This window comes from Amblyomma maculatum, chromosome 11, assembly GCF_055883805.1.
Source record: "Amblyomma maculatum isolate TAMU_Amacu chromosome 11, ASM5588380v1, whole genome shotgun sequence".
NCBI lineage: Eukaryota > Metazoa > Arthropoda > Arachnida > Ixodida > Ixodidae > Amblyomma > Amblyomma maculatum.
In genome coordinates, this window is record NC_139354.1 from 3,995,020 (window position 1) to 4,008,620 (window position 13,601).

Here is a 13,601-nt window from a genome sequence, read left to right on the forward strand (position 1 = left end):
GCTTCCTCAATGCCCATTATTGCAGAACGGCCCTGCCACGGTGTGTTGTTAGTAAGGCGGCTAGACTGCTGAACACAAGGACTAGAATCAAATCCCGGCCATGGCAGGAACTCCCTTCACCGGCCATGGCGGTTGCTTTTCGATGCAGGCAGAAAGCACGCTGCCTTGTGCTGAGCGATGTCGGTGCATGTCACTAAAGCCACGGTTTTCAGATGCCAACTACTAACCGAGAAGCAGCATCGTCATTTAGAAAATAACATTTTAATCCTTTAATTGATTTTTTTGGGAACGAACAATTTCCACCTGCATAATTTTTATATTTAATAAAACAGTCCCAGAAAAAAATCTAGCAATGAAAAAGATCCTAAATTAGTTTTTGTCATTGCGTTCATGAAAGGGATAAATTATCCTTCCACGTTTCTCACCGCTACAATTGATATAGTACACTCATTTTAGCAAGGAGCATTGAACTGTTACATTAATGATAAAATTCTGTACACTGTCCCGCTAACATCCAATTTCAAGAGGTGCTTGTTTACTACATAACTATCTGATGGCCACCATTTTCATCACTGCTAGTACAAAACCCTGAAACTAGCTTTGTCGCCAGTTTACAAGATTTACAACATCACAAGAGTGATCTGCTTGGCTTGCAAACAGGAGAAATGTGACTAAACGATAACAAACTTGCCAGTTTGCATTCATGTTTTAATAGCTGATACAAAAGGCATTCCAGTTCTTAAGTTGACCCTCGAAGTATACGAGAACTGAAAAACAAAAAAAAGATGCCAACCCTCTGTAACCTGTTTGTAAACAGAAGCTCACAGATCAGCATAAAAAAGGCAAACTGCACAAGAACCTCACACCTTTCATTCCTTAATTCACACAGCAATCACATATGGGAATATGCGAGAACTGAAAAACAAAAAAAAGATGCCAACCCTCTGTAACCTGTTTGTAAACAGAAGCTCACAAATCAGCATAAAAAAGGCAAACTGCACAAGAACCTCACACCTTTCATTCCTTAATTCACACAGCAATCACATATGGGAATCACCTGTACAATACAAACATGTGCAGCATCAACAACGATTCGCTCACAAGACTAGGAGCAGCACACGATTCTGATGCAGGCATTCAAACAGTGCTGCCTCGTCCATTGGAATTTCTTCAAGTCCATCGGACGCAAGATCAACAATAGGGCACACATACACACTTAAGAACTGAAGCCACAAATGACAAAAGTCCAAACACATTATGTACAGATCGTAAACCATGTATCACATGCTTGGAGAACCTGGCTAGCGTACTGGACACTTTACAAAATAAATGTGCCCAATGCGGACCCCCTTTTTACATATTTACAACCAGTACCCATTAAAAGAGAGGAGGGGGGGTGTCAGTTAAGTGTGCTGTCCATGAGTTTATAAAGATGACTAGCGAGTTTTTGTTCATAAGCTGTAAGCACCAAAGGTAAGCAACTGGTTTCCTTTGCTAACTACAGACAAGCTTAATGATAAATATCTCTTCGACTTGTGGCTAGTGCAGACAAGTTTTTCCTCAAAATCAACACGGCAAACCCGTGCACTTGCATTGATGATATTCATTCTTAATGAAGTTTATGCCTCAAAATAATTTAAGAGAAGGAGGAAAAAGCAAAATATTTAAAAAAAGTGACTAAATTTGATTACTGCACAAATACAAGCTAGAGAACTATTCTTAAAACACTCAGAAGCAAATAAGCTTGCTGTAAATGATGCTTGTTTAAACTAAACTTACTAAGTTAAAAAATATACTAGAAGCATCAACTTGTTCCAACAAGTTCCCTTAAAATGCTCTGACACATGCTTATGGCCATGCAAGAAATTTACTTTTGTATTGAAAACTATATTGCCACAAACCTAAGCTGCATGCGAATTAAGGGTTAAATTAGGAGGTAACCAAACTTAATTTGTTTTTGAGCACTACAGCAAAAACTACACAGATGCTCTTACACGCAACTCATAAGAAACACATCAGCTAGAACAAGGAGGATGCCAATATACTTGACAATGAGAGGTAATGGAAAACGTAGCAGTTATCGCAAGGGGTCGATTATCCCGCCATTTTATTAATTAGATGAGTTTACACTGCCTAAGCACATATTTCAGCTATTACATGCTGTATTAAAAATCTATTCACCATGTAAAAAAAAAAAAAGTGGCACAGCAACCTTGATAGACATTAGCAAAACTCATCATGAAGGCTGCAGCCAATTCTACGGCAAAAAGAGGGAACAAAACAATGATGCTCTTATTACAGCACAAGGAGCATGAGGCTCACAAGTTCATATCAGTGTGCAGGCATATACTGCAATGAGCCGAGACATTGTGCATCACCAAAGTTTCACAACTTTAGAGTCCAGGCGTGAAAAACATGCACAAACAAATTCCACTCGCCGTCCACATTTTTGCCACAAGTGAAGAAATAGAGGCAACTAGTTTTCAACACTACCTAGTTGGAGGAATACATTTCAAGTACTGATGCAAACTGTCACGCTGTCACGCCTTGATACCAGGCTTCTGTATAAAACAGGATGTACTATTTACAGTGACAACTTGAGAAGCATGTGACAAAGTGAACGAAGCAATGGCAGGGATGAGAAAGGAACCATCAGCACCATGCAAAATGACAGTACACTTTTAAGTAGTAGGACATGTCGGCAGCCAGAAAGCCATAGACCGCTTATCTTATCAGACAGATGTCATCAGTGAACATAAAGTCAGTCCGTGCACTTTTGGCAACAACACCGAGGAAAAGCAACACTGTAAAAGAGTGAAATGGTCAAAAAGAAAGAAAAAAGGGAGAGTGCACGAGCAGTAAAACTTTGAATACCAGGTTAACAACGCACAGTTCGGCTCGCCATGTCATCATCTGTGACATGCTCGCAGTCATCACAGGAAACGTAGCTTACGAAATATGAAAAAATGTGGACGTAATAGTGTGAACTTTGCATTTGGCTAGAAGTAACTCCCTTCTGTTATTTTAGGCTCAACAAGTTTACTGAATTTGCATTTCATTTCAGCCAGCAGCAGGGTTTGAAACAAACAAGACTCAGTCCAAACCCTGCCATAGTCGGTTCCCGTGTCGGAATACTTCATTTGCAGAAGAACAAAAAAGAAAAAGAAAACAAGCCATGACAAAGCTTTCAAAGACTCTTTCGCAAGCATGCATCAATGAAAGTACAAATGTAAAAAAGCAATTCTGCCCATTCAGTAAACCATGCATGAACGTCCATGAAAATCCAAATGACCTTTCCATCCGCCAACATATTTAAAAGCAACCATAAGATATCAACTTTTCCTTTTTAAACCACACCAGTGACTGTTGCCATCTTCTCATGTGCTCTTAGTAACTGGTCATCTTAAGTGCCTAGAGCTAACTTTCAGGTATTAACAGTCTGTGTTACAGAGTACTTTTGACTGCCAAAGTCTCCCAAAGGATGCCACCCACAATGCCTGCCAGAACACCATCAGAACTGCTGACACCACTCGAGTGAACACTCAAAGGCAACTGTCATATATTGACTTTCTCCGTTGACGGCAAGCCGGTGACTGTCGCCGTTTCCCAGAGGGCACTACTGGCCGTAGTAGCAATACCACCTCCCGAAACACCACCAGAACTTCCAGCAACACTAACAAGACTGTTCAGGTTTGCGGCCAGACTGGGTATGTTTGCTGCTATGCTTCCAGAATAGAGTGGGACTGCCGATGCCGAACTCCTCCTCACAATGTCCACCAAGAACGGTCCCGATGAAGCAGCCAGCGACGATTCCGCGATGCAAGGTTGTTGCCTCGATGGCGTGGTGCCGAGAATAGTGGCACCGCCACTAGGCGTCCCACTGGGCTTGTACACGAGTGACGACGACACAGTCAGGTTGTTGAGTGAAGTCCGTGTAAAACTGGTGCTGTTCCGACCGAGGCTGCTCAACGTGCTCCCGCGGCCAATGCTACTCGACGCCGATGTCCGGCCGATGCTCCTGCTCCCCTGGTCGAGGCCGGCGCCGATGCCGCCGCTATTTCCGCCTCCGTTACTGCTACCAGTCTCAGTTGCTGAATGGCTGACTGAGTGGGAACCACTTGAGTGACTGCGGCGAGCTGCATTCACACGAAAACGAGGTACTCGGGTTTTCTCTCTCGCCCGGCAGTTAAAGGCACTTTACAGTAAGCAAAGGCCGGCCATTATTTTATTGTAAGGAGGCTGATGACTTCCTTTTCATATGAAGTAAGTACTGCTTTGCCAGAGAACGCCATGTCAATGTGTCTTGTCAGCATGACATAATACTGAAGACTTGCTTTTCAAAGCATTTGATCAGACAGAAGCCAAGCACCACGTCAGCGAAAAGCATATATCTATATAATGTAAAACATGGTGAAAAGCACTGATAAAGAAAATGGCAGTCCTATAATCACAAATGTGTGCAGAGACTAGTGCTTAAGGGGAGATGCTACTCGAAAACATTTTTTTCTTAATATTAATGCTAGGTGAATGAAAATTGCACCACTTATAGAGATTGATCTCCTCTTTCTAAATATGCTTTTAGTTTTAAAATAGCTTAAGGTTTTCATATTCTAAATGCCATGCATAAGTGAAAAACAATGCATGTTTGTGCAGCTGCTGTACACAGCAGCAAGCATGGTAGGGCAGAGCCAACTAGTTCTTCTTGTCCCCAACACTCCACTGAGTGCAAATAAGCAACATAGCAACATTCCCTTGGCATGCAATGTTTTGAGACAATTTTATATCTCGTGCCTTGTTTTTAGTGGCTAGCACCAGATAATTTTTTTAATTTGCGTGCCCAAAAATACTGCTGATTGCATTTAAACCTAGATACTTGCATTCTACACATCCTAAAGATTATGCATGCCAAATTTGGTGTTGATTGAACTAAAATAACGACATAAAATATTGTGCACAAAACTCATATTCGGCCCAAAATACGAATTCGAGAAAAATGCGATTTAAAGATACAAAAGCTGTTTATTGCTGTTGTAGCAGCACTCTCTGCATGAAAATTGCACACAATGCAGGCCAGGGTATTATGATACAGTGCACAGTTTTAGAATTCACCAGCATCATATGTTGCTCCCACAGTGACATTGTGAGCAGCATTCTCAAGGCGTGCTTTCTTGGCTATTTAGTGATGCTGAGACCTTGCTTCTGTCAGCCACTGCTTTGTAACCACAAGGTGCACATTTTTTGTTATGGCATCAAACTCCTTATGGTGCACTTGTTTCGGCAAACCAAGAACCACACAAAATCGGGAAAGTTGATTGTATCCAGCACCAATAACGAGCGCCGCAACCCCTGCATTGACGTTCACGGCAAAAATCTCCCTCGGGCTGGCTGAAGGGCGTTGTCCACCGGAGCTGCACACCGCGCACGACTACGACACAACGGACGTGGCACACGCTACACTGCTGCAACGCAGCTCTAGAAACGACGAGAGTCCTTTTCACTTCTTGGCCAACTCGCGAACGGAAAGTTAGCACCGTCCGCGCTCCCGACATGCTGCTCGCTCGCCAGTGCGTTCGCGGCACCGATCTCGCCGATAAAGGCACTCGCCGTACTAGGTCTCCTCAACGCTCGAAGATCCTTATCTTCTTATCCAATGCACTGACGAAATCGTCTAAGCTGTCACTGAAACTTCAGTGCCCAGCCGGCTTCGAGCTGTCAAAAGTGTCGCCTCCGCCGAGGTTAGGCCTAGCTTCCGCGGACGTCTCCACTGCACGCCGTTTCACTTTGCCGGTGACTTCCCTTGAACGCGTGGTTTGATCGGTACTTTTGACACCGAAAGTCACGTTTCTTCTCGGATTCTATCGCAGCGACGAGCACGAAGATGCGTGAAATTTTGAAAACACGCCGAGAGAAAACTAGCGGGCAAGCGTGACAGCGAGCTACGCGTCGCATGAAGAGCAGACGAGCAATGGCCGCTTTCCACACTGACAGCCAATGGCGTGGTCGAAATCGCACCACGTGATTTAAATGGCCAGTGAAAATGCTAGGTTTGGGCGGCGAAACTTTTTTTTTTTATTACTTGCTGGGGGTTTGTGAAGCGGCAAAGCCAGCTTTAGGGAGAAAAAGCGTAGGCCTGCCGCCTTGCAAAATTTCAGTGGCGTGCGACGCCGCGATTTGACGCGTCACGCGCTTGAACATGGGTCGTATCTGCCCCTTCTTTAGCCACCTTGCGTGCTTTAACAGACTTTTTAAATGATTTCGCGACTGTTTTCGGCTCTGATTTTTTTATATATTAAAGAGGAAGGACCAGTGTTGCTGAAACAGTCAAAATCACAAAAGTGACTTTTTTACTGAAAATCGCCGTTTTTCGACCCGCGTCTCCCCTTAACCCCATCATGCTATAAGGGGTAAAAAAGAACAGGCTTTTCATACTTGCCTAGTCTAGTGCTATCAAGTGACCCAAGCCTAACAAAGTCATCATCACTTATCATCATATGCGTAGAAGTAAACAACTCCTTGAATCATAAAAGAAATAAATTATTGGCCACTCCATAAACTGATTGGTCTGCACCAATCAGCCTTGAGTCTCTACACAAAGAAAATTTAGCACTCCATAAAGTATGGTACATTACAGCACATGTGACTCAATAGAGAGATTTAGTATACCGTGTTCCGCGATCCCCCACCGTGACCCTCTACTGCACGCGCCGATTGTTTCCAATGCAGCAGGTCTATGTGTACACTTCCAGCATGTGGCGCCATCTATCGACGTCAAGGGGATCTGGGCATGCGCAGTGGAACGCGCGGTGGCAATCACGGTAAACTAAAACTCTCTAATGTCCCAGAGCTACACACGGCCTGTGAAAGTTGTCGTAGCATATAGCTCTGAAATTAATTTCAACCACCCGGGGTCCTTCAGCATGCGCTGATATAGCAAGGCACATGGTCATCTTTAGCATTCTACCGCCACTGAAACCTGGATGTCGGGATTCCACCTCGTGAACGTTGCCCTCACAAACAGAAATGCATGGTGAGGCTTTGGAAAGAACAAAAAGAATGCTGCCTCTGTGAACAATAGGCTAACTTTGGGAATCCAAATGCCAAAGTCACGGAACCTATGCAGCAAGTGCTTCACAAAGCCTAAGCCTACAAAGAAAAGTCGCACTAAAACAAAAAGAAAAAATCCGCACTGAACTGCACACGCTACCCCTTCAGAAAAAGTAATAAACTTTCATGCTACACTGCGCGATGTAAGGAACCGAGCAATAGCTGTTCTGCTTTTATACACGCGCAACAAAAACGACAATAAAAAAAGAAACATCATACTCGTAGGTTATTCTGCACATATTCTGTAGAGAGTTGGTTGAAGCATATTACATTGCTAATGCTGAGGACAAGTGTGTGGCTAAGGCGTCGGTTAGCCTTCATTGTAAGGAATTTGATCTATTAGAAACTTCGTTAGGTAGGCCTTGACTTTGAATTAGTTTGAATTTTATTTTTCATCATCTTCCCAATTTCCTGCCATTCCACCGGTTGGGTTGTGCGCATGCTTTTCGGGAGGAGTCTTCATTGTTTTCTTCTGTTCAATAAACATTCAGTTGCTAGTCCAGCCTTGTCCTGTCCTCTTTTTTCCTGTGTCTCGTCATTTGGCTTGTTAAATATGAACCTTTACCAACTTGCCCAGTCGTCAACCTTGTTGAGTTTATTATTCTGTAGTACCCTTCTCCTTCCCTCCCCGTTGTCTACCTAGCCTACTGCAGTCATCTACACCCCCATCGCTGTTCCGAGGGCTTGTGCTACCACTACCAACAGCTCTCACTGTAAAACAAGACACACACATATACAGAGGAACAAAAACAAAACAGTAAAATAAACAGAAAAAAAAAAAAAAAAAAAAAAGAGGCCTAAATGTCAGCTCAGTGCTACTTATATGTGGACTTGCCTTCAGGTCGTACTCTGCTTCACCAAAACTTGCGATTCACCTACAACGAAAAGAGTACAGGCGCGGGTCGGGAGCAGAGCTACACGTCGTCTTCGACTTGGTGGACATACTGGTATCGCACGCTGCCCGAGAAGCCTGGGATGGAGCCAGAAATGCACGCAAAAGACGTGCGCGCAAGCCAATCAGCACACGCGGAACATGCCTGCGAGATGCGGGCTAGCACAGCGGTAGGTACTCCAACTGGGAAGCGCAAACGTCACAAAGCGCCACCCGCGAGAGAGCAACACAGGCGAGGGAGGGAACTTGCCTGTGGGGGAAAAGCGTGCCTGGAGAGAGGAGGAAAAGGCATGTGCAAAAGCGCAGTGATAAAAAGAGAGTCCGAAGCGTGCGGAAGAAGCGCGACAGCGGTTAGGCAATGGGGAAGAGCCATGCTTACCTCTCGAGATGCTTCCGGAGAGGGAGCCAGCCATTGTGTAGTCAAAGATGGCATCATCTTGAATGGCTGTGCCCCCACTGGAACAACCCTCGCCGCACCTTATCTTGAGCCTGACATTAAAGAAAAAGTCAGTTTAGCATGAAACCAGGGTCTCATCTGAACAGGTCTGTTTGAGCAGCCAGACATGTCAAAACCTGAGCTTGCTAATTATAGTTCCTACTTTGCGACAACCTTCACACAGCCAGTCAGGATATAGCAGCTTTGACAAGGCAAGTAAAGTAAAATCTTGTTACAAGAGACATCGTTACAAGAGACATCGTTACAAGAGACACTTGGTTATAAGAGACACTTGAAAATAGTTTGGTTGGTTTTCCTATGTTTGCCATGTTAACAGCATTGCCTACAAGAGACATGGTTTCAAGAGACACTCTGCTTTTGCAGATCCCTAGAATAAATTCTTCACTATTTAGAAGAGACATATATCAGATATGCTCATGCAATGCAGCTGACTCGTATCAACTTGTATGTGTGGCAGTTTACATTTTTTTGGCGCAATTCTCTTTTATATCAGTGTCCTTTTATGCTGCAGTATGTCGGGAACCAAGGAGGAGTGCCTCCTCTTGACTGGGAAATCAAAATGTTCCTGTTGTTTCAACCACTGGCATCACATTCCTGTGTGGCTGAAACAAGAGAATTTTTGACTTCCCAGTCAAGAAGAGGCACTCCTCGGTTCCTGACATATTGAAACATAAAAGGACACTGATATGGAAGAGAATTTCGCTAAGGAAATCTGAAGTTCTGCACATACTAATTGGTATGAATTTTTGTTTACAAGAGACCTTGGTAACACCTTTTTCGAGTGCCTTGAGCGCCTCTTGTAATAAGGTTTTACTGTAAATGTGAATAACAACCAATACAAGTGACAGTTGCACTCCTTGAACAGCTTTCATAACCAATTTCATTAAGCTGTAAAAAGAAAAAGAAAAAACCTAACAGCCAGAAACAATCAAGTTCCTAAAAATGGTTGCTAACATAACTGCATTCTAAAATAACCTTGCAAATGTACAGATGGATTAGGTGACAGCAGAGAGCACCAAGACAATGAATAAAACAGAATACACATCTAAATTGACACTGGTTTGTAAATACCTCCATAACATGATTACCATCACACTTTAGATAGCATAGGCATTCTCAACAAAACAGAACGACAACCTGACTATACTTTGTGTTGAGTGCTAGTAATAATAAACAGTATTAGAAAATAAATAAATTTCAAGCTGCTCCTGCTGGCATACACTGAGTAAAGGGCTGCAAACTTGATTCAGGACTTACGTGATACTTACCCCAGTTTCCCTTCATTTTTTCTGTTTAAGAATCGAAAAATGCAAACATAAGATTTAGTGTAAAATGCACTATGTAAATGTTCTTTAAAGAGAGAAGAGGGTCTTCAAAATTTTCTTTATTAACGAAGTTATACTCATTAAACCATCAGGAAACATATTCTTGCACATCAACTCCTTTGATTTTATGTAAAACAGAGAGTTTCGATGAAATTTGCCGCAGTAGCAAACTTGAGCATATGCTTGTCATTAGTTTCTCTTCAGATCAAGCAATTCAATAAAGGTAAAATTATCAACCAGTTCATTCATGCTATTTTGAAATTGCCACCGCGGAAGCAGAAATAGTAAAATTTTTCTTCCGAACCAGGAAATCCTTTTGCCTCAGGATCGAAAAGATTGAAAACCCAATCAGAGGTCGACGGGCGCGCGCACACACACACACACACACACACACACACACACACACACACACACACACACACACACACACACACACACACACACACACACACACACACACACACACACACACACACACACACACACACACACACACACACACACACACACACACACACACACACACACACGCACGCAAGCACACACAAAAGAAAAATAAACTGAAAGACACTGACCGGTTCCAGAATCCAAGCAGGGCTCCACCAAACCGCGACAGACTCAGGGGCCCGCCGATGAGTCCGCACAGCTGCTCCGATGTCTCCAGGAATGATGTCGTCAGCGGTGACACGTAGATTGGGTAGCCGATGGGCTGGTCACACGACGAGTTGATGATGTTCCGCAGGGCTTGGCGGGCATTTTGGATGCTGCCGCGCTCTGGATTCCGGTTCCGAAGGTACACAAGCTCCTGCTGCTGCCCCGCCCAGAGGCCGCGAACGCACTCGCGGTTGACCTTAATCACACGGAAGCTAAGCTGCCGCTTGTTGAGCATAATGATCTTGTAGTCGTCCGAGCTGTCGTCGAACACATGCCTGAGATCGAACGTAAGGAGCAGGAGAGAAAATGCACTTTACTAAGGCTCGCCAGTGTCTCTGGAATCAGTCGAGCACAGCAGGTGATCAGAAAGTTATGCTGAAGTTAATGACAACATATTGGTTTTTAGAAACTTTAACAGTGCAGCGAACCATCTGAACAGTTAATCCACACTGTTCAAATCAGCAGCCTTGTCAGTACCGAGCAGACGATCCCAAGTCTCACCTCAAACCGGAAAATTTATGATCCTGCGTTTTGCTCACGAATGTACCCGACGATGAAGGCGTAAAGACAAAGAGGTTGTGCTCACCGTAGAGCGAGAAGTGACGGGACGCTTGACAGCACTGCGTTCCGCCATGCCGGGTCAGCTTCGTGGGAGATAACCAGATTCTTCTCGTAGTTGCTGATGGCCTCGTACAGTGTGGCATGGTCATCATACTCAGCAGAAAGGAAGTGATCCTGAAACAGTGAGGAATCGTGGCAGTTGGACTCGAACAACCTACACAGCACAACTACTGCTTGCAACGAGAAAAGTGCGCACAAAAGCGGAGTATACCGAGCCAAGTGTGAAGTGAAGCATCTCTTCTTACTCGCACGAAAAAGTGGAATGAACTTATTTTAATGTCAATTAGAAAGGCAGTCTAATGCTATGGCTCCGTTTGAGAACTCTGACAAAAATGACACTCCAAGTAGGAATGGGTAGTCGTAAGAAGTCACCGAGAGAGCAACCCAAACTCACCAAAACACATCGCGTTTGCATGAGACGGGAAAAGAAGTGCAGTGACCAGTCCAAACGCAGGATCAGAGATCAAAACAAAACTGCAAAATTTCAGTGTTAACTAGCAGCATGAAAAGCAGCTTACGCAAAAATTTATGAAGGCCGCTCTGATGAGTGGCAATGAAAATATCTGAATGCCAAGTGCTCTGGATATCAAAAGCAGCTCTGCATATTCTTCCTGCAAGCCAGTGGAACAAAAAAAGAAAAGGGTTTTTGAAACTTCTACTGCGGCAAGAAATAGCTAGAAATCTTTTGTTGTATGCTACAACAAAAATAATGTAATAATAATAATAATGATAATAATAATAATAATAATAATAATAATAATAATAATAATAATAATAATAATAATAATAATAATAATATTAATAATAATGTAATAATAACGTGCACTGACACTACAGAGTACACAAGCATCTCACATTTCAGCTCCATCGAAATGTGCGGGAACCAACGAGATTTCACTTGCTTACGGTAGTCCAACCTATTTCTGTGTCTGTCAAACTTGAATAAAAAAAAGGTATATATATATATATATATATTGTTACGTGGTTTATTTACACGCCGAGTGTTAGATGCGCTGGTCGTTAGCACACCCAGATCGAACCAAACCAGCTTCCTCTTCCTCTTCAGCTTCTCCTGCAACCCCTCATCTTCCTCCAATACACCGTGGGACGTGCGTGACAGTACATATATATATATATATATATATATATATATATATATATATATATATATATATATATATATATATATAAATAATGCTACAGAGAATACTAGAGGCCGTAACCTACCATATAAGCCAGAATATAGGTTGAGATTTTTACTCAAAAAAAAAAAAGAAAAAGCAAGCTAAAGTCGCCCCTCATTTTATACAGCGGTCTTTAGCAGAATTTGAGGCACAGTCTGGCAACAAGTGGAGTGTCTGCTCATGAACGGACATCCAAAATCATATCAACATCCTGCAGTTACTGCCACTTTTTTTTTCCGTCCCAAACACGCGCTCTTTCGTTTGACCTATGCGAGTATAATATGCCTTTTTAGCAATGTGGAGCATGTGGAGCAACGGCATGTGGAGGAAGTTTACAGTGGCTTTCCAGAAAAAGTGATGTTCGCCGAAGCAAACGGCAACATGGCTACTCTCTTAGCGACAGTTCGGTGGTTCGACGTGCGGTGCCGTGGACAATATCAGCTGTTCGCATGCAGCCTTTCAAGAAATGTTGCATAAGCAACATACTTGATGGAACTAGGTGACATACTCTGTGAGGTGGCGAGCAGCAAAGAGTCTTATTTCAATGACGCTGCTGAAAATTTGGAGCAAAATCGTAGCTCGGATGATGCAGGGACACAGCCGATGAAAGTACAGCTGCCCTGATTTTTAACAATATAGAGCGAGCTCAGACCAAACTGCTGGTCAGCGCCTTACAACGGCGATAAGCGTGCAACACGGCTGGAGTTTGTGCACGCGTACAAAGGTAGAGCGTCATCTGCTACGCTGTTCCGATCATGAGGACACACGCCCTACCATATTATCTGTTCGCGAAAACCCGAAGGGCAGTAGAGCACATGCGCATGAATAACATGCGACCTTTAGACGTGATTTCCTTCCTTTTTCGATTACGAGCGGCCGCACTGGAGAAGCAGAGTGAAGATAAGAAAAAATAAAAGAAAGGAAATACAGCAGCACGCAGCACGTGGAAAGCATTGCCTACAACTGGAACCTTCTGATTTGAGCAGCCTCTGTGAGCTGGAAACACGGTTAAAGAGGCGCAAACAAAGCACGTGTGCTCTACTGTACGCCGGTTTCTTTTGTTTTTGTATTTTTTTCTGCTTTTTCTTTTGTGAAGAGATATTGTGGCAGGGCGTGTGTCGTGATCAGAACAGCTCACTAGATGACGCCCTACCTTCTTGTGCGTGTGCGAACTCTCGCCGTGTTGCACGCTTATCGCCGTAGTAAGGCGCTGACCGGCAGTTTGGTCAACGCTCGCGCTATATTGTTAAAAATCAGGGCGGCTGTACACGTGCCCCTCCGCTTTTTTTTCTTTTTATTTCTCTTTTCTTTTCACTTCAAGGTAAAGGGGTCAACCTATATTCCCACTCTACCTATAAATACGG

The 13,601-nt window shown here is 43.5% G+C and overlaps 1 protein-coding gene across 4 annotated transcripts in view; it reads right to left on the reverse strand.

Moving 5' to 3' along the window:
* Positions 1-687: 687 nt before the first annotated feature.
* The window catches only part of pcx (pecanex), a 77,367-nt gene continuing 64,453 nt past the window's right edge, over positions 688-13,601 (reverse strand). For 3 of the 4 annotated variants that reach the window (XM_084583530.1, XM_084583529.1, XM_084583528.1), the window contains exons 35-38: positions 11,019-11,167; positions 10,354-10,707; positions 8,376-8,485; positions 688-4,136 (exon numbers count right to left, since the gene is read on the reverse strand). In XM_084583530.1, the coding sequence (XP_084439656.1) occupies positions 3,556-4,136; positions 8,376-8,485; positions 10,354-10,707; positions 11,019-11,167 (1,194 nt within the window). In that variant the 3' untranslated portion in view covers positions 688-3,555. Of the gene's footprint in view, positions 4,137-7,939; positions 8,075-8,375; positions 8,486-10,353; positions 10,708-11,018; positions 11,168-13,601 lie in introns of all 4 variants that reach the window. The other variant, XR_014701795.1, reaches the window with a different exon arrangement.